The following is a 26028-nucleotide window of genomic DNA, read 5'->3' on the forward strand; positions in this document are numbered from 1 at the left end:
ACCCTAGCTTACAGCTGAAGTATGTAAGTGCTACCTGTTATTGTAACCTAAGCCCCCAGGGTCCTAGAGCACTAAGGGCCCTGATTATTTTCAGTGACAGTGATCGCTCTCTCCCAGAATTCCATCCATCCACACTCATACAGTCACGGACTTTATCTTCAGTGAAAAATTTGGCCGCCTCCTCCAAGAATTTGGCGTCAGAACAGGTGGGCTCTGGTGGAAGGCACTTGAAGACCGTGACTGGACAGCAAACTGTTTTTTTAATTCATGTTTAGGAGGGACTGGTTCTGGCTAAGGAGAAATTCGGAACCATGGGATTGAGAAAAGGGTGTCAGTCACTTCTCCAAATCAGAGGCAGCACCCCAGAGAATGCTTTGTGAATTTAAAGGGATAGTGGATTTAAAGCATATGAAGATAGTAACTTTGAGAGAGTTTACTTCAAACAGCAAATCATGGGAAGAAATCAAGAGCAGCACACACCAGGCAATTTTAAGGAAATAAGTTTTAATGCAGATTTGGGCTGAAACAGGAAAGACTGAAGAAAAACTGAGTAAAAAGTGCTGATTTTTGAGAAAGAAGAAATCAGAAATGTATCTTTCCTGAGGAAACAATCCTGTCTTCTCAGCATGTACTGAAACATTTGTCTGATGTTACTGTGTACCTTTTAAGTCAGCATTTATTCCCTATTCCCCACCCCCAAGGAATTGGGATTGTATTCTTGGAAGGGCAGATGAACCATCTAGAGAAAACCTGGTATTCTAGTAATAAGGCATTAGTACTTAATATTATGATTTGTTCTGCTGATTTCGTAAGAAGCCATAAATGTGAGGCAGTGACTCCCCATGGATTATCTCATTTTAGAGGAGGGAGTGGGCTGGGAACCCCCAGGCTCTACTCCTTTTGGGCAGGAAAAGGGGTGAAGGCCTTGTTGGAGTCTGCCATACATGCTTCTATTTCCTCGACGGTTCGAGGCACACAAGTCAACAGCTCCATACCACTGGCAGTCACCACCACATCCTCCTCAATGCGAACCTAGGAAAGGTAGACATATGTACCCATTACTATGATCCTCACATTACAGGTTCCCATGTGGCCCAGATGAGGCCTGTGCAGAGGGTTTGTCTGCAGGACCCTTCATTTTCCTTTCTTGGGAGGGTACCCTGTTACCTCAAGGGTGGGTATGAGCCCTTCTCAAATGGAATGACTGTGGGAGCCCTAGGAGGGGGACAGTGTAAAGCCACCCTGGAAAGTTAGAAGTGTCACAGATGTACATAATGATTAACTATTAAGAGGCAAGGCAAGCAGCATGGAATAATAGTTAAGACTGCTGGACTTGAAGTTAGGAAGACTTGGTTTCAAATTCCATCTCAAACGTTGATTTAAATGTTGTGACCTTGGGCAAAGTAATTTTCTAAGCTTCAGCTTCCCCATCTATAAAACACGGTAATGGTAGCATCTACCTCACAGGGGTTGTGAGAATCAAATGCAATAACCTGTGTAAAGTACTGTACAAACAACTTCAAGTGTTAGGCCAATGTCAGCTTTTCCAAAAGCCAAAGAGTACAGGGTGATTAGAGCTAGAATACATCTTAGGAAAGGGGGTGGGGAGCATTTGGAGCTTCCCCCAAGGGTCTTGCTGGATGGCTGTTCTCTTGGGATTTCTAGGGATGGGATGGGATGGGATGGGATGGGAGCTTGAATAGCTCCACTGGAGGTCTTGCTTCTGGGATGCCCTTGGCCTAAAATCTAGATCAGCCACATTTTTCTTGTGGGTTTCTGACAATGGGGTCAGTGGGAGAGCTCAAGCCTGAGAACCACTATTTTTCTGCATAAAATCACAGCCACAGCTTAAGATGTTATGGAGACCTCTCTGTGTGTCTGGCTTGTCTAACCTGGCCAACTCCTAGCTCTCTATCTGGTGTCCTTGGGTCCCTGAATGCTGAGGAATGGTGCGGAGGTTGAAGCAGTCTATCACTAGGGCTGGAAGATTCAGTCTGTTTTTCCCCTAATCTCCTACAGAGAAATCAGGAGACCAGAACCTGGGGTTGACTTCTTGGTGATGCTAAAGGCTCCAGGAGCTTCAGTGGAAAAGGTACAAACCCAATTCCTTCCTGGTCCTGAACCCCTCAAAAGGAGCCACCCTGACTCATTATTTAAAGTTGGCTGTGCCAGACACTGGAACCCAAAGAGCTTACAGCTAGCACTAATTCTTCAACCCTTTTCTCATGCATGACCAGAGTGACCCTTGCTGAATCTTGCTTTCTTCTTCGTGGCAAGTCAGGGCCTAAAAACGAGCTCAAAGTAAAATTAAAGCTAACCTGTAAGAGCTGAGGATAAATGTCAAACCAAAGCTAGTCAGGTGCCTAGACCTCACTAGTTGCTGATGTGACCACACATATGCTCATTGTAGAGAAACAGATTTTACATACAGAGGATGCCTCTAGCTCCATTAACAGGACATGTGCTCTTGGCAGCAGGGAGGGGCTATCCTGGGCTATCCACATTCTTCCCACTTGGTTTTCCTTGTGACCAAGGACACGTGTCCGTGAGATTGCTGGCAGACGGGTCATCCTGTGGCCAGGCGTGAAGCTCACATGGGGACTGAATCCATCCACTTACTAGCATCATGTGCTAACTCAGAACTAACCAGCCTCACAGCCAGAGTAACCAGCATGCCCAGAAGAGGTCATATGGACCTTCTGAGGGGCCCTTGGTGGTGGGCAGAAATAACAGGAGACAGTCAGTCCATGTCAGCCTGAGCCAATGCACATGTGTCCCCTTGAGTCTGAGTCTGTCCCCCTCAGCAACCTCCCCAACCAACTGATAAACTTGTTATCTCACTGAACAGTTCAGGGAGATAACAATCCCACAGCTGCCACAAATGATTCAACAAGGAAGGGCAAAGTCCTGGAGATTTGTTAGTCACATGCACACTGGCCCAAGCCAGAGCAGGGGATAGAGGGCCAGGCACTGCCCCCCTGGTGTCCAAACGAGAATGCTGCCACTGCCCTTTGGGCTCTGGACAAGGGCCTGATAGTTGCCTCGGCTTCCCTGCCATCTCCACTGTACAGTGTCACGGCCAAGCCTCTCCCCATGGTGTCCTGGGGACTACAGACCACACCATATCTGGACTGGCTGGAAGAGCTGACTTGCTTATTCTGTAAATGAGAGGACTCCGGGGATGAGGCAGTCATCTTAAAAAGTGTGTGTGGAAGGGCAATTAGGACGTGTCCTGCTTAGGCCTATAAGGCCTAATGCTGGAGAGGCCAGTGGAGGTTTGACAAATGAAAAAACTTGCTAACAATTTGAGCTGAGGTTTTTCAAGCTGGGCTGACTAGATGGCTTCTTGATGCCAATACTGTAGAGAGGACTACTGGTCAGGTCTGGGCTGAAATAGGTGACAAGCTCTGAAGTCTCTTCCAACTGAGATGCTAAGATTGTGACATTAATAATAAGCACATAGCCTGGGCGCTTTATCAGTATCACAAGACCTAAGTGAGGTAAATGCAAGAGGGTTACTCACCCCCCCAAAACCCCGGAAGCGCTGCAGGGTGTGGCTGTTGATGAAGCAGGCCCGCGCAGGGTCAGCCAAGGCCTGGTCTAGGAGGTGGTCAATGAAGTAAATGCCTGGCTCCACGGTCAGCACCATCCCCTGCTCCAGCTTCCGGGCTGTCCGCAGGCTACTCAGGCCTGGCTCATTGATACGCTCCACGCCCTGGAGAAAAAGGAGGGAAGAGGAAGGTGGCTGGTCAGTGCTTGCTGCAAGGAGATGGGGAAAGGTGTCAGGGCCCAGAAGCAACCAGACACCAGAGCTGCAAGGGACGCACCCGCCAGCACCCTTCCTCCTTGACCCCTGTCTCATCAGGAGTCTGGACAGATGGACAGACAACAGCCCAGAGAGCTTCGAACACTGCCTGTCTCTGGTGAGCTTCCCAGTGACACTGTGCACTAGCAGGGGAGCCAGGACCAGGGCCCAAATAACCTGACAGCTCTCAAGTCAGCAGCTAGCCAGGGCCAACGTCACGATCTGCTCTGCTTTTTCTCATATCCAGACTGGCCTCCCCTTCCCTCGAAGAGGAGCCCAGGCCCCACCTCCTCCATCGAGCCTTCTCTGACCATCCCACCTCAGAGCTGGGAGGTGGTTCAGGATACACGGCTGCTCAGCTGTGACTCATCGTTCCCCAATGGTTTTCCACCTGTTATTTTTGTCCTGCAAAGTCAACTGTGAACCCTGGCTTGCGGGACTCTCTTTTGCAATGGAACATCATCTGCTGGCTGCTCTCCCCATCCTGGACGTGTTAGGTGAGGACCCCCCCAGGGAGCTGCTGACCCAGCCAAAGACAAGACCAAATGTGCAGCCATCGGTATGGGCCCAGGCACTGACTCTCGGGGGCAGGTACTCAAAGGAGGAGGGACAAACCTTACACATGGGAGCCAGCGAGGGCTGTGTGCTGGTTCCGACTTTCTCTCACATCCCCCAGGACGCACTGACCCCCGCCTTGTCACAGACTTCTAAGCTTCTCTCTGCAATTTTCTCTCTGATGATGTGATTAGCACAAGACAGGTCCCTCGTGGAGGGCCCTGGCACTGAGCTCTACAATGTCCTTGATCAAAGGTGGTCAAATGACTTCTGTCCATGACCTTGTGACCACGTTCTCCCTGTCTTCACTCTATGTGGACACTGTCCTCAGATCAGGGTAAGACACGAATGTCCTCCAGCCTCTCCACTCTCTTTACTTCCTAACTTCTCTTCCCCCTCCCTCTTCCTGTCTGATTCTTTTCCCCTGCACTCCCACGTCTATGCCGTCCCTCCAAGTAGCCAGGGGAGAGGTTCCACTCGGAACACGGCGCCTGCTCTGGCTGCAGACATCAGTGGGGGTTTCCAGCAGCCCCAGGGCTAGGCTTCCAGACCTCTTCTTCAGCCGACCTGAGGATGGGCCCCTCTCCTGGCTGGGGAACAGTTTACCAAAAGTCCAGCATAGCCAAAAAAGCTCTTAAGGCAGCTTGGGAGCCTTTCAGGGCTGGTCCTTTCCCTTCAAAGAGACAAATGTGGGAAAGCGGCCCCATGAATCCCGTCTCCTGGTTTCTCCCTCCACCTCCCCAGGTTTCCAGCCTGTCTTCCAGGGGGAAGGAAAGGTGCTGTCACAGCCCAGCTGGAGCCTACTTTTGGCATGTGCACATGCCAATCCATATGTGCACATGCTGAAACACATACTCATGTATTTTTAGGCACACATACACATATACCTGTACATATACTGACAGATGCAGATTGATAAAGACAGACATGAAAATGACACAAACCTCACTATCTTCCCCCAAATACTCCACATGGTGAAGGGGCTCTAGATCAGAGTAGCCCTTGAGGCAGTAGAATATGTCTACAGATACTATGTTTTGTGTGCAAGTAATTATTAATGGGTCAATCAATGGCAAATCTGGAAACAGGTCTCTGTTGGAGTGCCCCAGGGACCTAGCTTTAGTTTTATGCTATTCAACATTTTTATCAATTACTGGAACGAAGGTAGGATAGCAGGTTTATCAGATTTGCAGATGACATAAAGCTGAGAAGGACTGCTAATATTTGGAGCCAGAACATTGCCAGGCTGAGGCTAAGAAGAAGAAACATAATAGGCATAAGTGTGAAGTCTTATGATTGAGTTTTAAAAAAAAATCAGCTGCCTAAGTACAGGAAGGGAGAGTTGTTCTTAGATAATTGTTGTTCATTTGTTTCAGTTGTGTCTCACTCTTCATGACCCCATTTGGGATTTTCTTGGCAAATATACCGGAGTGATTCTCCAGCTCGTTTTACAGATGAGGAAACTGAGGCAAACAAGGTTAAGTGGCTTGCCCAGGGTCACACAGCTAGTAAGTGTCTGAAGCCAGATTTGAACTCAGGAAGATGAGTCCTCCTCACTCCAGGTCTAGCGTGCTGTGCACTATGGCGCCACCCAGCTGCCCTATTCGTAGAAAAGATCAGGGAGTTTTAGTGGACTATAAGCTCGACGTGAATTAATGGTGTGGCGTGGTAGAAAAAGTTCTGATGCAATTTGTGGGTGTGATGATAGGCATGATGTCCAGAACAAGTAAGAGGTCAGTGCTCCCTGTGCCAGACTACTCTAAAATAGCATGCTCAATTCCAAGGATCATATTTTAAAGGCATTAACCGGAATGTCTTCAGTGAAGGGAAACCAAAAGGATTTGGAAGCTGGAGGCCATTCCATGGTAGGACAAGGTGAAGGACCTGTAATACAACGCTTAGGCCTGACAGGGACATCAGAGCTCTCTTCAAGGACACGGTATGGTCCTGAAGAAGAGGGAGCAGACCGGTTCTTCCTGGGTCCCCAGGGCCAAAGCAGGAAGAGGAGGCAGAAGGGGGCAGAGAGGCAGACTTAGGATGCATACGAGGGAAATGCTTCCTAACCATCAGAGCTAGCCCAGAATGGAAGAGGCTGCTCCAGGAGGGGGTGGACTCCCTTTCTTAAAGGTCTTCAAGCAGAGGCTGGACTTTACATGTGGGGCGTGCTGTAGGAGCTGGACTAGCTGACCACTGAGATTGTTTCTAACTTGAGATCCTCTGATCAACAATACTAACTTAGTCATAAATAGTACCCCGCTTTACAGATGAGGAAGCTGAGGCAGACGGGGTTAAGTGACTTGCCCAGGATCATAAAGCTAGGAAGTGTCTGATGCTAAATTTGAACTCAGGTCTTTTGGACTCCAAGTCCAATGCTCTATCCACTGCAGCTCCTAGCTGTCCCTGTAAGCACAGTGCTTTACACATAGTGATTAATACACATTTTTTAAAAATTCATCCATCTATCTATTTATTCATCCATCCATCCATCCATCCAACCATTCATTTCAAGAGAAATCGCTAATTTAGGCACAATCAGAGCTGAAAGGTCCCTTACAGACCATCCTGGCTGGCCGTATCATTCCAGATGGGGAAACTGAGGCCTAAGGAAGAGGAATGACTTGCTCAAGGTCATGGACTGAGTGGCAAAGCCTGCACTAGGACCCATAGGTCTCCTGACCCACAAGCCCACTGTTCGTTCTCCTGGTCTTGTGCCCCAGAAGCAGCAACTTGAGCCTGAGGAGCTATGGAAATGTGTCACCCACTAATTGATTTGCATGCGAGTTACCCTTTCTCCCAATGTGCATTTCCCAATCATTTTAGGACAATTTGCTGCTAACAGTTCCCCTCTGTCTTGTCTATTCTGCCTCTGGTGCCCCTGCTTGCAACATACACCTCCTACAAAAGGAAGTAAGAGGACGGCCTGGAGCTGTGAGGGGCACAGTCAGCTGTGTGAGGGCACCAGGCTGACAGCCTCTGTTCAAAGCCCAGCTCTGCTGCTCACTCCTTTGTCCACTCAACCTCTCTGGGCCTCTGCTCCTCATCTGGAAAATGAGGAGCCTGGACTGGGACCAGGTGCCTCATAAGGTCATTTCTAGGTCTAAATGTAAGATTCTGGGGGGAACGTCACCTGGGACGAATTCTGCTTTGCCCAGTGATGGCAACTGTCTGCTTATCCACCAAGGCCTTCTACACTCATCAGAAAATGGAGTGACGATCTTAGTGGCCAGTGAATGATGGTGACGGCCTGTGTGCATCAGCCAATGAAGGCAGTGACTGTGAGCATTGGCTAATGATGGCAACGACTTCGTACCGGCCAGTGATACCTGTGTGCGTAAGCTACTGGTGAAGACGGTATACATTAGCCACCAGCAACAGTCATCTAAGTCTTTTAGCTTCTAGTGGTGACTGTCCCCTGGTTCAAACCAAGGCCCTAACTCGGGGCAATTCCAGGCTCAGTAAGCACCCCTGCCAGAACTGTGTGCATAACCAATAGGGTCTGCCCCAGGTGACAGCTTTCCTTAAGCCACTAGCAAAGAGAAGATCCAAATCCATCTGTAGGTTTTAAATAAAACAAATTGTTTTTATAGGCAGAGCAGCATTTTCCCTGCACTGTTTATCTGTCCCAGAAAAAGAAGCTACAAGCACACAAAGGCTGCTTACTGGAAAAGATGAAAACCTTTTGCTGCCAATTTTCTATGTTGGAAAAAGTCGCTTTGGCGACTAATGAATAACGAATCTCAGCTAACAATGTCTGGAAGCATCTACACTTGGCGCACAACATGCTTTATGACAGAAATTAGGAAATTAAAACTCATTTTGTTTCTCAAAATTTAACTGTTTACACTTGAGGAAAAAATAATTGAATAATAATGCTTTTCTTGAGCAATTTTTTTTCCCCCAAAAAATCTCTCTTGGTGCTTTCAAAATATCCTGCAGCCAAAAGGCAAAGACCGTGCATCTTAGCTAATTAGACAATAAGGCATGGTAGGCGTGAGCAGCTTACACAATCACTTCCATTGTGAAATAAGTGCTCAGTCAAAGGGCCAATGTATGCAGGGCATGCTCGTGTACTCACACACCACCACTGGGCACAAAGAATGGCCCTGGGCCTCCTGCTGGCTTTCCTTGCCTTTGCCAGCCCCTGCTTGCCAGCCCTTTCTTGGCCAAGAACTCTCGTAAAAGCCATTTTTTTTTGAGAAGTCACCTATTGGTAATGCTGGTCTCTAACAGGCCCCTGACCCTGGATGCACCCCTCCTCAATTTCAGCTCAAATGAGAGCTTTAAAGAGGTAAGGCAAGAGCATCGGACAGCGCCCTGTGGGGTGAGGAAAGGAGAAAGGGGTGAGGGGGAGCCAGGAAGCTCTGACCTCTGTTCTCACGGGCAGTGCTGCTGGGTCAAGGGGGCATCAGACACAAAGGCAGTATAGCCTAGAAGGCTGGATCTGAAGCCTGTTCTGGATTCAAATTCCACATCTGATACTAGCTTGGGCAAATTGCTACACCAATTAGCATCCCCCCACCCCCGCCCCAGTTTCTTCATATGTGAAATGGGCATATTTCCATATCTTCTTCACTGAAATACTATGAGGGAAATATTTTGTGAACCTTAGAAGTGAGTTATTATTTTTATGACAGCCAGAAGCCTTAGCCTCAGAAAACCCTCTAGAAATTAAGAGCTGGGAGTAGGTTTCTACCTTGGCCTAGTGAAGCTGGCTCTACTCTTGCTCCATGGGGCACCAATATGCTAGAAAAAGAATACTCGGAATGGGAGCCTGGCTTCTGAGAAATTCTGAGTGTGGGAGGAACAGACAGACATGGCATCTGCCACACCTTAGGGACACAGATGACCATTTAGTGCAGCATGGCATGTTCTGAACTATCCAGGCTTTCAAGAAGGAAGGCAAACAAGAAATAGCTTGTCTTTGCTTCCTCTCTCTGCAGAGAAGAATCTGAGGGAAGCTGCTTGGGGCCCACGTTGGGCAGGATGCCAGACACAGTCTGGTGGAAGGAGACTTGGGCTTAAGCCCTGCTCTCTTTAGCCCTAACTCTCCTGAAGACCTTGGGCATGTTTCTTCTCCTCTCTGAGCTCTGACCTCCCGTCTGTAAAATGGGGAGAATGATGTTAAAGGGCTCTGAGACACATGAAATTCCAGATGGTGTGGGGCTATTACAATTCCCTCTGCACAGACTTTGCTGAGGGCAGGGCCCATTCTCATACACGTGGCTGTGCCAGGCTGGCCGCCAACCGAAAAAATATGGATGAAGCAACTGGGGCCCTGGGGTCTCCCTGTCACTGCCTACCATAACAATCTCCTCTGTGCTTCTCAGGAGGCAGGGAGGATGCATTCCCCAGAACTCTGCTGGAGACTGGCCCGGTACTCCTCTCCATTCCCATACGGGCCACTACAAGCACCAATCACTCATGGCTGCTACCTTGGTTGAAGTGGTTTTGAATTTCTCCAAATATTTTCCAGTGAGGGAGTCTGAACATCTGGTGACCTCAGAAGCATCAAGTGGGGCTTTGAGGTCTACCAAAAAAGAGGAAGTGTGAGACTGGGAAGAATGCTAAGGCCTAGGTTTGACTCCCGTCTCTGATACATCCTAGTTATATGACCACGGGCAAGTCACTTAACCACTCTGAGCCTCAGTTTCCTCATCTGTGTAAGAGGGATACTGGTAGTCATTACCTCACAGGACTGCTGAGAGGGTCAAGTGAGAGGAAGTATGTAAAGTGCTTTATAAATGTCTACTGTTACCAGTCTGCACCATGAAATCCATGACCAGTTCTTCGTGGCTGGTGCTCTGTTGGCAAGGGATTCTCCACAGACCCCTTCCCAACTGAAGGCTTTTCCAAGCTTGCTTATGAAGAGGAAAAGGGGCCAGGTGGCTTCTCTTCCTCTTCCTGGCCATCATGCCTTTGGATGGCATATCTAATGGCTGTAAAACAGCCCCCAGCAGGCAGCATGAGAATGAGAAGCAAGGGGCCAGATATTCTACAAATAAGATGACCAGCCCCATGGATAACTGAGAGCTGGAATTTAGTAAATGAGTGACCTTATAAACAAAGAAACAAACTTTAGAGAAGACGGCTAAATTATTCTTCCCCAGCTTGGCTAATGGAGCTGGGCCCACTTCCTGGGATGTCAATACTGGCCCCAGTGGAAGCAAATGGAGTCAGTGTCAGGATCCCAGACAGAGGATGATGCAGCTGACAGAAGGGCAGGATTCCTGCAAGATGGAGATCCTGGGCTCTTCTGACAGAAGCATTCAAATACTGACCTCAGGGTAGCCACCAACATCATGCACATCAATTCCAAGGAAGTGCCCGAGTCCATGAGGCATGAATACGGCACCCAGGTGGACCTTGGCCATGTCATCCACATTGCCGGTCAGGATGCCGATGCGAGTGAGCTCCTCCAGGTGGACTCGGTCCGCCAGACGGTGCATATCAGGCCAGGATACTCCTGTGGAGGGAGAGAGACAAGCCACTTGGCAACTCTAGCTATGAGTTGACCGCAATGATGCTCTAGTAGTTGAAAAGAGGCCTCCCATCTCTGAGGGTGTCTGAAAACATGTGAGGGACAGCAACCTGAACATCCTTGCTGCCAGACATTCCCACCAAAGTCACACCCCTGGCCTCATCAGACAAGAATGAGCTCACATTCTTAGACTTTTCTGAAAGGGTTTAAGACACGTGGCAATCCTGCCCCATCACACCTGTGCACTCAACCCGGACCATGCCAGAAATGACGCTTGTTCAAGGGAGATGCTCCCACTATCTGTTTCTAGTGAGAATATGCTTCCCTGGCCTCTGGGAATGTGTAGATGGCTTAGCACAACTCATGCCCACTGCTGGAGACTTCACTCACAGTCCCTGGCATCTGTCTACAGAGAGTGGCTCATTACGCACTGGAACAAGCAACTGAGGGAAAAACTGGCCATTATCCACGAGATCTCGAGGTCAGCTCCAGAGTCTTCTCAGGATCAAATGTTGGCAGAACCTGACAGGTGGTCTGAGGGCAGTGGGGTCATCCCCATGGGTAGGCACGTGATTCCCTGACTCCTCTTTTCCAGCCTGAGATGGCGCCTCCCCCAAGGATTTACTTGCGTGGAATAGCTTCTATTTCCAGCCCATTCCCATACAGCACAAATTCTAGAAACGTGCTCTCTGCTGTGAGCAACAGGGCAGCCACTAGTTTAAAGGACATCTTTTCTTGCTGACTGGGGTCTGAGGAACAGCTTTATACTCTTCACTGACTTTGCAGGCTCTGTCCTGGCCTCGAGTGGGAGCTGAGTGCAGTTAAAGAAAAGGCCCCTCCACTTGGATGAATGAGAGATATTTAATTTCTTATTATTAAATCTCAGTTGGTCAGAGAGGTGGAGTCTTTGTGCATGTGACTTTGGCTTTTTAGCTACAACCTGCAGAGAGGAACCTGGACTGGGTGACCTTGAGCTCTCTCTCCTCTGGCAGTAGCTGAATCTCACCCCTACAGAAGAACATGCCCTACTGCGGGAGTTGTTTGGGAGTTGGAGCTCACAGCAGAATGGGTGGTTTGGCGGGGGCTGCCTTTGCCTCCAGCATCTCACTGGGGATCTGAGTCACCCTCCAGAGTTGCTGCAGAGTGAAGGTAACTGGGCTAAGGTGCAGCTCCCTCCACCCGGACCTGGCAAGCACTGCAGTTGTCCAGGGCCAAAAACATCTGTAGCCCAGTCTGCTTCTCCCTTTGGGCTGGCCTGGCTTGGCCGTGTGGGGGGTTATGGGAGTGCCAGAGCTGGGCAGCAAGTGCTGCTCCCTAGGATCCAAGATGTCCCTGCCCCTCCTAATCAAATCCATCTTTGTCTCATTTGTGACTGGGCAAAGGTCAACAGCCAAACAGCGTTCCAGGGGGAAAAGCCCGCCCCCTAGGCCAAGGCGCATAGATTGGCTGCATTAAGTTGCTCCCCTCCTCCCAAACCTGAAACTGTTTTCAGCTTCCAGCTCCAGTGGGGCCCCTTTCAGGTGGTTCCTGCAGGGCTTGTCCCAGGGAGATGGGATAGAACCTGCTAACATCCGAGCTGGAAGGGACCTCTGAGATCCAGGCAACCCCTTATGTTCCATTTGGGGAAACTAAGGTCCAGAGAAGGGAAGGGACTTAAAGTCAAACAGCAGGCCCTGGTGGAGCTAGGAGTTAGAACCCTGCTCTTAACCCCAGCTTGGCATTCCTCCTACTGTACTACTGTACTGTTTCCTCACAGGAGGAAGAGAATTAGAGTGGGATGGCAGCAAGAATATAAAGAATAACAAAGCTGGCCTGACAGTGTTCACAACGAGGAGAAAAGCAAAGACTCTGCCAGTGGTCAGTGTCCGGGTTCCCAGCTCCCCCATTTACCCCACAGGCTTGACTGATATCTAGATGCCCTTCTTCAATAATCCCCCTGGCACCTGTCCCCCACCGTCTCAATCTTCCGGCCTTAATCGGCCCTCGCTCTCCCACAGTGAGAGCCTTAGCCACACAGTCCCAGAGATGGGGGGATCTTCTCTCTTGGTTCTCTGGGAGCCGAGTCTTATCCCAGCCATTGGTCAGCCTGCCCAAGAACGGGAGCTTCCGGGGGCAGGGTCCGAACCCACTGCTTCCCCTCTTCTCACAGGAGATGTGGTCTCACGGTTTCTATCTCTTATCTCCTCTATTGTTCCTTGAGACTTCCTGAGGGCAGGACTTATAGGCTGGAGCCCAATATAACCAATTTCAAGAACCATCCAGACTACTGGACCAGAATTTATAATGGAATTTGCTAAATCAAGTTGGGGGGATAGCCTGTTTTGTCTAGGGCCTGGGGCCAGGTTCTGACAGTAGATAGGAGGATGAAACCTGGTAAGTGGGAGAGGGACACTGGGTCTGTTGGGGTTTCACTTGTTCTTGGGACCGCACCAGGACCAAATCTCCGGCGCTCCCATCCACCCAGTTGGAGGGGTCTAACACTGAGGGCTTCAAGACATTGAGGACACCAAGGAGAGGGGCTGGGGTCCCACTGATCACTCAATTGCTCCAGGAGAACTTGGCCGAGAGGGTTAATATCTTGGAGCCTGAGCTCAGGTTGTAAAAATAGGGCAGGGGTAGAGGTGGAGTCTGACTTTCCAACTGCTCAGGGAGTCACATGTAGAAAGCTGAAAGCAGGTGTGTCTCATGACACTGCCACCACCAAGCCCAAGAGTGTCAGATTCTAAGTCTTCCCCAATTTCATTTTTAGAATGAAACCTTTAGCTCTCTAATTGCAACCGGCTCTCTTCTTTAAAGTTTTAAGCTGGAGGGCACTGACAAGAGGTCCTCTCTTGGCCAGCCTGAAAGTATTCAGGGTAGCTCATCTCCTTCAGTTAAGCCTTTGATCTCTTCCCCAGCCCTAGCAAGCCCAATCTGCCTACAGCCCAGGGCTCTTTGGGAAGTAACTAGACACACTGGAAAGAGCAGGTAATAGGTCATAGGAATGGAGTCTCTGGGATCCCCATCTATCTGTCCAAGACCCTGGGCACAAGCTGCTGAAGCCAGGCTGAGTAGGGAGGATATCTGGCTACAAAGGATCTGGCAGAAAAAAGGGCATTGTTCATGGCAGGTGAGGTTGGTTACTGGTGCTTTCAACACAAGAGAACCCAGTTAGTTCTGTCTCAAGAACACACTGCACCAAGGTGGTGTTTCACGGGAATCACTTCATGTACCTTATGTTCCAAACTGTACTGCTTATCAGAGGATTTCCCCACCTCTGGGCCTTTGCTCATGCTTGTCCCCTACGCATAGAATATCCCTAAAATCCCTTACTGATAATCCTACCCATCCTTCAGAATCAAAAGGGAAGTCTCTGGTTCCTCTGGTTGAAAGTGATGCCCTTATCGTTCAATTTCCAGTCATTTTACAATCCTCTTCCATGCTCACTCTAGTTTAATTTGTATTGTTTATCTGTGTGCCTGTCTTCTACCTCTCTATTGGACTGTAAACTCCTTGAAGAGATGATAAGGCCTTATTTGCCCCTGTTATGTTCCCCCAGCACTGAGCATCGGGCCCTGCACCCAGCAGGGTGGTGCTCAGTAAATGTTAAAAGGATGAGTGATCAATTCATCACTACTCCTTGTATTTTTAACCCACTGAACTTGTGTTTTGGTAGTTCCACAATCTGATGCTAAGAGGGAAGGTAGCACAGTCAGAGAAATGTGTCAAAGGGCAGGGCTATGAGCCAGTTTCAGGAGATCAGTCCTGATAAATAAAGAGGAGAATGTGAGCATGTGGGCACTTTCAGGCCAGTTTCCTGGTACAACTAACCTTGTACAACTTCAATTCCCTGGGAATCTTTAACGTGGACTGTCTTTCCAATTCCATGCATATGCATACGCTGTCTGACTTTGAACTTGACATAGGTATATTTGTAAACAATATCTCAGTTTAAATTAGGGCAATGCCAATAGCCTCTGTACTTTCCACTTGGGCTCCCAGTGCCTGGGGCAGTCTGATGCCAGCTTAGAGGAAGGGTCTGGTGGTATGTGGCAGCGATGGGGTATCTCCTATAGACAATATAGACATGGCTGATGAAATCTGAGTGTCCATTAACTTTTGCCTTGAAACATGGCTTGGGAAGGGCAACTCTATTGTTATTTTACAAAATATGGTTGATAGGGTAAAGCTAATACAATTCTTAAAGACCTTCTCTCTGGAGAACATATGAATTAAGTTAGAGCAAATCTGGGGAAACAGGTGATGTTCATAACTGTTTGGCCTGAGGGCACACTGGTCATTTCTGCTCTGCAAAGGAACTGAGGCCAAAAAGCATGCGCTTAGCCTGAATGTTGGAACATAGTGGAGGCTGAGAAAGTTTGTCTGGGACAGATTGTGGGAGTGAGACGGGCATCAAGCACGATGGTACCGCAACTCAAGGTCATTCCCAGGCCCAAATGTAATACTTGAAGCCAGGGATAAGGAAGTGAAGCTTGAGAGAGCAGTGAGGAGAGGAAAGAGAGAGAGAAAAGCAGAGCAGCAGGATAGAGGAAGAGAGATAGAGAGAAGGTGCCCCGAGGTAGGAAAAGGGATGGAGTTAGAGCCATAGCCACATTCTCCCTGGCCAAGGCTGTCTGTGCCAGACTTCTGCTGGGTTGTGAGGATGTCTAGGATATTCTGCACCTCCATTCCCAGGCTTCTGAAGTCTTTTCGTTTCCCCATAGCTCCTTAAAGTTTCTTCTTCAATAACCCAACCTGGTGTCAGCTGAATTACAGCTGCATATAGGAGCTCTAAGGGATGTGTGTTTGTTTTGAGGGGAAGGGGGCAGCTATAAAGTCCAGGAGAAAGTGAAGGAGTTGGGGAGAGGAAAGGAAGAAGCTTAGTGAGGGGAAATCCTGAGAAAGACAGACCCTGCCAATGTGACATTGCCCTCACTGAATATTTGAAATCCCAGACACATCCATACTCGATATTAGAGACACTGGATGGACTTCAGATAAAGACAACATAGTTAAGAATTAAGAATCCATGGCAGCAGCCCCTTTTTTATTGTGATTCGGGGAGAAAGCACTTCGTAACGACTGAGAACTTTGTATCCAGACTTTGGGCAGGACATGGAAGTGTGACGTTGGAAGGGGCAGGTGTGAGGGTAGACTACGACAGGCTGATGTGCTAATGTGAATTAGCCAAGGTCACTGGAAGCCCCAGGGAACGAGTGTTGTACCCATGCCAAACTTGGTCAATATCAGGCCAAAAAGCGAAAAGCCTACTATGCCCTCCACCAGATGGTCCTACAGTACCCCAGGAGTACGGCAACTGGGGAAAGTTCGCCATTACCATCTACAGAGGGTGGAAACAGTAATTAAGATTTCCAAATTGCCCTTCTGTGTCAGATCAATGGTCTAGTCAGTCCTGCATCTATTGGGGGGATGTTTGCTGGGAAACCCCATGCCACCATCAATGTCATTCTTATTTTGTAAACTCAGATCTTCGGGTCTGATGGGACCTGGGCGGGTCATCCTGACTAATTTCCTAATTAGAGCTGATCAAATCATCCTTTGCCCTCCATAGTGCGTTCTGCTTGATGCACAGCCTTCTTTCCAACTTCCTTGTCCTCAAGACTACAGCAAAGAAAACAAGCAGGGCAGATTGAAAATCTGGTTGCCCTGAGGAGTTCAGAGTCTAAAAGGAATGAAGAAGTAGGCTTTGGAAGACTGAGTCTCCTTTCATTAAGCCACTGAAGGAAAGCACAGATCTTCCCTTCCCCCACCCTCAGGCCCAACTGAGGAAGTGGGAATGCTCTTGGGGCCTCAATATCTTGTGTGGAGATACCATGGGGTTTATGGCTTTCAAACCTGCTGACCCTAAAGACAACAGAGTCACTCTTGTGAGCCACTGGGGCCAATTGGAAGAAGTCAATCCATGGATTGAACTGGGACCCCAAGGGGTCAAACTGCAAAGGTCGTGCCTCTCCACGATAGGCTATCAGCCCATCACAGATATACAGGATCATATGCCAGAAACACGAGCTCTTTCCCAACAGGATCTGCCTGGGGCAGCAGCCCCTCTCAGGACTTACAGCAGGAGCCTGGGGACAAGACCAGCTTATACTCTAGCTACACCTTTCTGGTTACCTGGGAGGAACTAAGCCCAGCTTTAAACCTGAATAGCCCAGACAATCAAGGAGGTGGGGTTTGAAGCTCATTGACTCAAGATAGGATGTTTATATGCTCTCTGATGCCCTAAAGAGTGGTCAACCCCCTTCCACTCAGTGCTATGTAGACTTGGAACCATCAGAAACCTGCAGGGCAGGCAGGGGTATAAGAATAGTTTGTTGTCTCCTCTTTCCCCATGTCCCCTCCCCTCCTTGTCTTCCTGGGGCCTTGGGGAGGGAAGAGTTTCTCTTAAAGAGCAGAAAGTGATTTTGTCAGTTGAACTTTGGGGTCCAAAGTAACCCCTGTCTGCTTTCCCTTGAGCTGGACATAGGTCCCTACACCTGCTTCCAGATGGTGTGAAGAATCTCTTGTGTACCAAAAGAGCATCCTTAAAAAACGCAGCTCTGCTTGGGGTATGCCAGATACCACCTGGTATGATGGGAAGAAGTCTAGCCTGGGAGCTGAGGGATGTGGGTTCCAGTCCTAAGATTTTGGATAAATCACTTAACCTATTTTGACTTCAGGTTTCCCCACCTGTTAAATGGAGATCACAGTCCTTTTGCTGTCTCCCTCACATTGGGGCTTACAAATCATAGATTCAGAGCTGGAAGGGGGCTGAGAGATACACTAGTTTAGTTCCTTTGCTTAAAGATGAGAGGGGAAATGACTTGCTTGACATCCCATTAGTAATAAAGTCAACACAGCTGGGATTCAAACCCAGGTCCTCTGACCCCCATTCACCCCCCACCCCCACCCCAGAGCTCTTTCATTACCAAATTACCATGATGCTCACGGATGTGAAAATGGGGTGGTGACTGCAAAGAGGTCAAGGACCACTGCTATATGCAAACAGGCTAATAAGATTCACAGTACCAGGCTAATGGAGTCTCCAGGGCTCAGGCCACTTATAAAATAAAATAAGTTCAAGCCTAGTTCAAATGGCTCCCAGGTTTTAGAGATGGGTATGACCAGCAGCTCATTGACTAGACAGCCCCTTCTTTCCACTCCTGCAGCCAGCTTCCTGTAAGAGCATCACTCTCTGTGAAGCCTGAGGTATCTGGACTTCCAGGGCCTCTCAAGACCACGGCAGGTCAGGCAACACATATGTCAAATCACCTCTTTAATCCAGCTCTCTCATTGGAGGAACACAGTCACTGCAGGTCTGACCTATCCAGTGTGAGTTGCTGTCCAGGAGTCAGGCCTGACTTGGGACACAGGAAGCTCCTCTTCTCCACTGACACCCATGTGACCTCTCAATCTAACTTCCTGTTCATGAACAAGTGACCAGGGACAGCAGGACACCTTTAGGCTCAGATACGGCTTCTGTGCTCCCAGCCAGGTGTGGGTAGGGATCCCTAATCTGCCCCTGATTCTATGTTATCCTATCCAAATTTTCCTTGACCTTGCTCTCTTCTATGCAGCCCCTTTTCTATGCCATAAAGATATGGGGGAGCAGTGCTGGCAAATAGGGAGAGTTTCTTGATACTTTTAACTCTTAAATGGTCTTGAACCAGAATTTAAGATTCAGTTAAAGGAACTAGCAGTGCATGTGACACTCCTGAAATAGAGACCCCAGACCTGTGGCCTGGGAAACACTTTTTTTAAAAATATAAATTTATTTATTTTTAGTTTTCAACATTCACTTCCACAAGTTTTTGAGTTTCAAATTTTCACCCCATCTCCCCCCTCCCCCCACCCCAAGATGGCATGCATTCTGAATATCCCTTCCCCTAGTCTGTCCTCTCTTCTATCTTTCTCCCCTTCTCTTATCCCCTTCCCCTTCTATATCCCTGTAGGGCAGGATAGACTTCTGTACCCCATTTCCTGTATTTCTTATTTGGCCTGGGAAACACTCTTGAACCAGCCAAAAGAGCAGTTTATCAGACTCTGCCATTTATGGGTTGGGGTTGTCTTCTTGTGCTTTATTTACAATTCTTAAACATGCTTAGAGACTGGCTAGGTCCTGCAAGCTGCAAACACAGACCTGCAAGCTTGGTGTGGCCTTGGACTTTTGGAAGGGTGCACCAGGTGAGTCTATATTTGACAAAATCTGCTGATCATTTTCCTACTCTTTCGATCCTGCCCTCCTCCCCACCTCTGCAACCTGTGTCAGGGCTTGTGACCCTGGCTTGGCTCACTTGGTACACAATGGCGGCCATCAACCACATGTCCCTGTTGCAGCACATGCTTTCTAAAAGTGCTGATCTCTTCCTACGGCAGGTACCGCAGCGACCTTGAATTCTCACATCAAATACTCAAGTTTAGGTATACCATTGGGTTTTCATTTTTTTTCCTCTTGACACTGTTCCCACACCTTCAAGAGAACTCTGCCCATCGTAGTGATGGGGCAGCTAACCAAAATACATTTTAATTCACTTCAATTTATTGTTTCATAGGATTTAATGCTAGAAGAGCTCTTAGAGACCATGGAGTCTCCCCCTACCCCATTTTATGGCTGAGAAGGAAGGAAACAAACATTTATTAAGCATCTACTACGTGCCAGGCATTGTGCAAAGTGCTTTACAAATATCTTATTTACTCCTTATAGAGACCTTGTGAGGCTATTATGGTCCACATTTTACAGCTGAAGAAACTGAGGCAGAGGTTAAGGGTTAAGAGGCTTGCCTGGGGTCACACAGCTAGTGTCTGAGGCTGGATCTGAACTCAGGTCTTCCTGACTCCAGGCTTGTACCACCTAGTTGAGGAGAGTGGATGTAACCTGCTCAAGCAGAAGGCAGCTAAGCTGGCCTTCAAACTTCTGAAACTCCAATTCAGATCTGAACCTGGTACTCTTTCCATCATTCAGATCTGAATCTGGTACTCTTTCCATCATGTCATCAGTCTGAAGTTCAGTCTCAAACTGAATTCAATTTAATTCATCTAAATTTAACGCAACAGTCAGTCACCGACTTCAAGCTCATTTTCCCTTTCCTGCTCTCATTAATGAGTTGAAATAGACTAGGTCTTTCCTTTGAAGAGCTAACTAGGAAAGTTTTTTTTTTTACAAGTCATCCCTAATCCACATCACTTCAGGGGATAGTCTTTTTAAGTTCCAAAATATCTTTCCCAAATAGCTTTACAAATTTTCCTACCATCAATCAAAAGAGACCCAAGGCATACACCCAAAGGTCTTGACAATTGCTACAATCACTCCTGGTGTCTCTGAGCCTACCCCCACTGCCCCATCTTCTCCCCCCTTCTACTCCATTTCAGCCTGCTGAGTTCAAGCCAAAGACCTTGGATGATTGATATAGGGAAGCAAGTATTATGAAGAGGAGCCAATCTTGTGAAGCTCTGACTTCAAACGCATGCCCACCCACCCATCGGCTTAATTTCATTAGCTGAACTAGCTTTTGGTAAGCCAAAAGCTTAATGAGAGCCCTGGTCTTTTGGGGGAAAAAAGAAAAAAGCATGGTGGAAAAGCAAACAGCCTGACCACTGGATCAAGGGGCTAAGGTAGAGACCGCCAGGGAAGTGCTGATCCCCTGGGTGAGTTTCCTTCCTGCTGTGTAGATCTGGTCTCTTCCCAGAATTCCAGCCCCTAAGCTTGGCTGGGTCCTGCTCTTTGAACCGCTCACACTGGAGATGCTTCCCCCACAGGGTCTCACACAGTGCTTCCTTGGCTGCTGGCTTTTTTTTTTTTGCATGTGTGTGGTTATAATTGTGACAGTGATTAAACCACAAAGAAGTTGGCGCTTCTGTCTGGCCCGGATGGCGATTACAACACAAACACACAGCAAACAACAAACTGTGGCACCGTTGTGCTAATTTCTCTCTGAATGTGTCAAGGTTATGCTCCAGCTGCAGTGCCTGGTGCTGAGGGTGAAAGGTCCCGGTCTCCTAACAGTCTCAGCTGCCAAGTCATGAAGCCTGGCCTGTGGCGACTGGGCGGCACGACCTGACGGGTCTTGAATGTCTCGTGAGGCTCCAGTGTTCCAGGGCCACTCCAGACCTGTCTTTTGCTCCTTGAAACACACACAGGCTAACTGAAGGCATCCAGGTGGCCTGAGCAAGCTCAGGAGTTAGAATACATCAACTCTGCCCTCACATCCCCATCCTAGGGACTAATTCTAATACTCCTGGGCAAAGGCAGAGCGGACTACATCTCTTATATTGGCATAAACTCTGGGACAGACGTAGCCTTGGGCAGTGAGTGACCACTTTTATGAACTGCATGTTCATAAGAGTACACAGCACCCTGCTAAGCCAGCTTACGACCAGACCAGGAATAGCATCTATATGTGAACTTTCCAGCAACAATATAAGCATTGCCAAATATAATTACTTCATCCTAGTTTACTTTAGACTTCAAATTCATACCTCGTTAGCTGTGTGACACTGAGCAAAATCAATGAACCTCAATCACAGTTTCTTTATCTGTAAAATGGGCTTGGTAAGTGTTGTACTATTTACCCCATAGGGTTGTTGTAATGAAAGTGAACACTAAAGGGCTATTGAAACCTAAGCTACTGTGATTACTGACAGATTGTTCATCCATATTGATACCTTTTTATATTTCTTCTAGTGCTTATACTTTCACACTCCCCCCCACTCCACATATATGCAGTTTCCTCTTCAATTCCCAAGGCTTCATCAACTCATCTTTTCTCTTTCTCTTTTTCTTTTCTTTCTTTCTTTCTTTTTTTTTTTGCTAATGGACTTCTATCTTCAATAGACAACAAAGGGGCAAAGAAATTACCTTAGGGTTCTGCCCGCATGGATCTGGCTTTCTGTGTTTAATGGCCTTCCCTTGCCTCTCCTTGCTCCCCACTTTCCTTGTTTGTAAATTTCAGTTCCTTAAGGTACATATCATTACACAATTCTTCATGTAATCTCCACAGATGCAGCCCAGAGTACTCTTCCCACTAGAGGGAAACAGTAGATATCTAGTTCCTGTCAGCTCTCAAGATGCCAGGGAAAGGCTCTCCATGGCATCTTATTTTTTGTTAATAACATTTTATTGGTATCTTTTGTTTTGACACCACCTACATTCCCCATTGTATGTATCACATACCCCCTGCCCCCAAGTCCCCCTAGAGCCATCCTTTATTAAGAGCAGTATTTATATCAGGCCTTCTAAACCCGGGGTTCATGAACTTAAATGTTTTACAATGATTTCCATATCATTACATATCATTTTCCTTTCTAATATAAACTTCCTTTGTAATCCTATATTTATGCATTAAAAAACAGTATTCTGAGGAGTCCATAGTCTTCTCCACGCTGCCAATGGGGTCCATGACATAAACAAGATTCAGATCTGCAGATCTACGGAATTTCCAGCAGGGTCTAGGTGTTTGCCATTATGGAAAGGAGCATGTGTCCTGATGACATAATCACAAAAACATGGCCCTTCTTTCAAGGAGGAGGTGACAGTGAAGAATGCATTGTATTTTCAGAGACCACTACACACATAGAGAAGAGTTGAATCAACCCCATTTGCAAGGTCTTCATGTTTAGCCCCATTTCCCCAAATGTGCTCAATTTAGAGCACAGGGAAATGTCACTAGTTTTCTCTCCTCATATAAATTCACAAGAGAACACTCTTTGAGCCTTGGCTGTGAGATCCGAAAATCTACCTGATTCTCAACAATGCCTGAGCACTATCCTGTACTGAATCATCACCCATGAGCTTCCCATGAAGAACGAAGCCTGGGGCAGTGGATGGAAGGTAGGGAATGGGGACAGGTATGGAAACAGGGGGCCCACAAAGTACTTTTCAACGTCCTTATCTTGCCAAGAATGGCAGCCGGAGATGCCGATCTGGGCATCATTTCACAATGTTTATTTTACAAAGAACAAGGGCTTTCTCCCAATTCCATTCTTTTCCTTTCAATGGACAAAACTCTGCTGTCAGTCCAACCCAGAATTGGTAGGAGTACTGGGCTGGACACAATAATAAGTCTGCAGTGAACCTGAATGCTTGAAGAGGTGGATTTCAACAAGGGCTAATGTCTCACATGTCAGATCCTCATCGACATTGAGATGTGTTAGGGGGTAAGCTTGCCAGGCCTGGAGCAGGGGGATGGAGAAGGTGACCTCACTTCAAGAAGTTTCTCTTCCCACACCTCCTGTCAAAGCCTGACTGCTCAGCATCAACAGCTCAGACAGACCCTAGCTCGGTAACTTTCGCCAAGCCTAGCTTTGTTAGAACAACGAAGGAGGGGGGGAACAGGCTTTTCAGTCTCTAGCTAGGGAAGTAAAGACAATGGATATGTTTTTGTTGTCCCTGGCCTGCCTGCTCCTCTCCAAGGCCCCTTTACACAACCCACACAGGCTGGGTTGGTAGAAACCAATCCCTCACAGCAACTCTGGGGCCCATCTGGAATGGCTTCCTGTTTCGGAGACTTTATGGAAACAAACATCAGCATCAATCCAACACCATTCCCGGCTGGCCGGTTCAAGGCTGACAGCAACCACAGTTTCAGTGGGGATAGAGAGAGCTTGTTAAATTGTTGAACCATGGGAGGGAGAGGGGGAGACAGAGCAAGGGAGACAGAAAGAGGCAGAAAGGGGGGCTGCTGAACGGTTGCCAGTCTGACTTAATGTGGCTATTCCTCAGGAACGCTTTTCAAGACAAAGAGGTCATTTCATCTGAGCTCAGAACAAGAGGCTTTTTGGGAAGAGGGTGGTGTGTGTGGATCCCCCAAATTCCGCAGGAGGAGTGGGGTGAAAAATTCGGCAAGCTATTATGAAATTGTTGTCCTGTCCCACTTGGTGGGAAGGTTGCGAGGGATTTTCACAGGTGGGATTCTAAAGCACTCACTCACTAAAGCTTGAAGATGGGAAGGGGAGAAGGACAGGAAATCAGCTGGCAGGCAGAGAGCAGTGGATGGGCTGTGTACATGAGAATGGTGCAGCCAAAGCTGGAGGTAGCCTCAATGAGTTCTAAGTGTTTTGGGAACCTCAGTGCCCAACAGGGCAAGGATGAGCTATTTATAAGTCGAGGAAGAGACACTCTCCCTGCCCCCTTCCTCAGGGCTCAGGTCCAGCCCCTCAGGACAAAGGAGTAAGAAAATGGTAGTGATGCTCAAGCCTATATCCTGTTCCTTAGCACTGTGTTGTGGCAAGGGACAGACCCCACCCGGAAAGCCACTGAGCTCATCCCCCAACACATGTTTTGACATTTTGAGGATGTGACTTTTCAGCTTAGAAGAGGAAAAAAAATTACACCCACTTGCTGCCACTGTAACTAGTTCCAGATAGGTCATGGCACCTCAGGGAATCAGACAAGTATAACTTTAAAAGCACAAACCCACATGCATTAAAAATGTGTGTGTGCTTTAAATTCCACAACTGCATCAAAGATGATTCTCAAACATCAGCTGGTTCCTTTACCCAGATCTTCAAAAATTACTGTCACTAGGGCAGCTAGGTGGTACAGTGGATAGAGCACCAGCCCTGGAGTCAGGAGGACTTGAGTTCAAATCTGGCCTCAGACACATAACACTTACTAGCTGTGTCACCCTGGGCAAGTCACTTAAGCCCACTGCCTAGCAAAAAAAAAAATAATTAGTTAAATTAAAAAAAAAAAATGACTGTCACTTAACAGTGACCTTAGGGGGTAAGGAATAGGGGAAAATCTTTGGCAGGTCCTCCAGATTCTCTGCAATGAACACTTGCAATTGAAACAAATAAAGACTATAGAAATAGATCTTTAGTCTCAAATCCTATACCCAGTTACAAACACTCCCCACATCATACTGATGAATCAGCAGCAGGGCCAGTCCAGCCACTCACTTGTCTCCGTTATCAAACGCTAATGCTGGCTAGGCTTCAGGACCAACTTCCCCACACCTTACATTCTAATTGCCTGGAAGCCTGAGCTGTCTCCAGCAAGTGATCTAGCCCCACTCTCACCCAGGACCCTTTGTGAGACAGCTGATGGAGTGATGCAGGGTGAGGCTGGAGTTAGGAGGGCATCTTGGGTACAGTGTCAAGACTCTGTGTGTGGCTGTGACAGTACTGATTAAATGCTCAAATAAAATATACTTTCCAAGGGCCATTTGCTACAAAAACCACAAATGAATAGGAAATGGGCATCTGTTTTTTGACTTCAGCTTTTCTTGATCTTCCAAAGCCTGAGATCCTAAAAGCCAGCTCCCAGGGATGCTGGAAACAGAATTAAAGTAGGTCTATGATCATAATAAGAACAGGTAGATGAGAAATATTGTTCAAAAGCTGTAGATAATAGAAGAACATATGCACATATATATGTATGTGTATATATACACACATATAAATACATTAAAAGACATGTATATATATATATATATCTATGCATTACACACACACACACACACACACACACACACACACACACACCACACACATCTGTGGCTGGCAACAGGTACCCTAAAATTGTGATAGTGGAAGTGATAGCTTCTAGCCAAGGGAAGATGTGGGAAGAGGAGAGAGAGCAGCAGCACAGCATGGTGTCCAACATCCCATGAAGAAGCCTTTAAGGGTAATCTGTAGAAGACAATGGGGAAGAATGAATGGGCAAGTTCACAAGGTGGGTTCTTTGTGGCCTTAGTAGAAACAGAGAAAAAAAAAATCATCCCTTTGAGCAAAGACAGAGCCTTCAGGTGGCAGCGCCAACAGGGCAGGTAAGCGTGCAGAGAGTGTGTGGGCAACATCACGAGCAAAGGGAAACAGAGCGTGCGAAAGAGGAGGCAGGCACAGCAGGAAGGGAAAGAATGTGACTGTGAGTTTGTGGTGTTTGAGTGAAACTGATACGTGATGAATTCTGCTCTTGTGGACATTCTGTGGTTGGTTTGGTGGTGGGAAAAGAATTGTAAAAATGGAAATATGTAAATACCATCCATAATAATAAAAATATTTCTTTTAAAAAAAAAAACTCTGGACAGAGTGAGCCCTTAGCAAAAGCATGTTGTCTTCGGTGACTTCCAGTCCCTTTACTGTTATCTTGCACTAGGACCTTGTGACCCTCATGCTGACCCCAGCTGGACACCATCATCCTTCCCTTGACCTCCACTAAGACTTACCAGTTCTACATCTCGACCCCTTAGGATCAGCCTCTCTGGAGTACAAG

At 47.6% G+C, this 26028-nt stretch overlaps 1 protein-coding gene across 1 annotated transcript in view; it reads right to left on the reverse strand.

The window, feature by feature from the left end:
* Nucleotides 1-484: 484 nt before the first annotated feature.
* PEPD (peptidase D) overlaps nt 485-26028 on the reverse strand; it is a 257325-nt gene continuing 231781 nt past the window's right edge. Inside the window, exons 13-15 of the mRNA XM_020985026.2 lie at nt 10639-10823; nt 3524-3715; nt 485-1032 (exon numbers count right to left, since the gene is read on the reverse strand). Coding sequence (XP_020840685.1) covers nt 892-1032; nt 3524-3715; nt 10639-10823 — 518 coding nt within the window. The 3' untranslated portion in view covers nt 485-891. The remainder of the gene's footprint in view (nt 1033-3523; nt 3716-10638; nt 10824-26028) is intronic.

This window comes from Phascolarctos cinereus, unplaced genomic scaffold (genome assembly GCF_003287225.1).
Source record: "Phascolarctos cinereus isolate Bilbo 61053 unplaced genomic scaffold, phaCin_HiC Scaffold_2;HRSCAF=192, whole genome shotgun sequence".
Lineage (NCBI taxonomy): Eukaryota > Metazoa > Chordata > Mammalia > Diprotodontia > Phascolarctidae > Phascolarctos > Phascolarctos cinereus.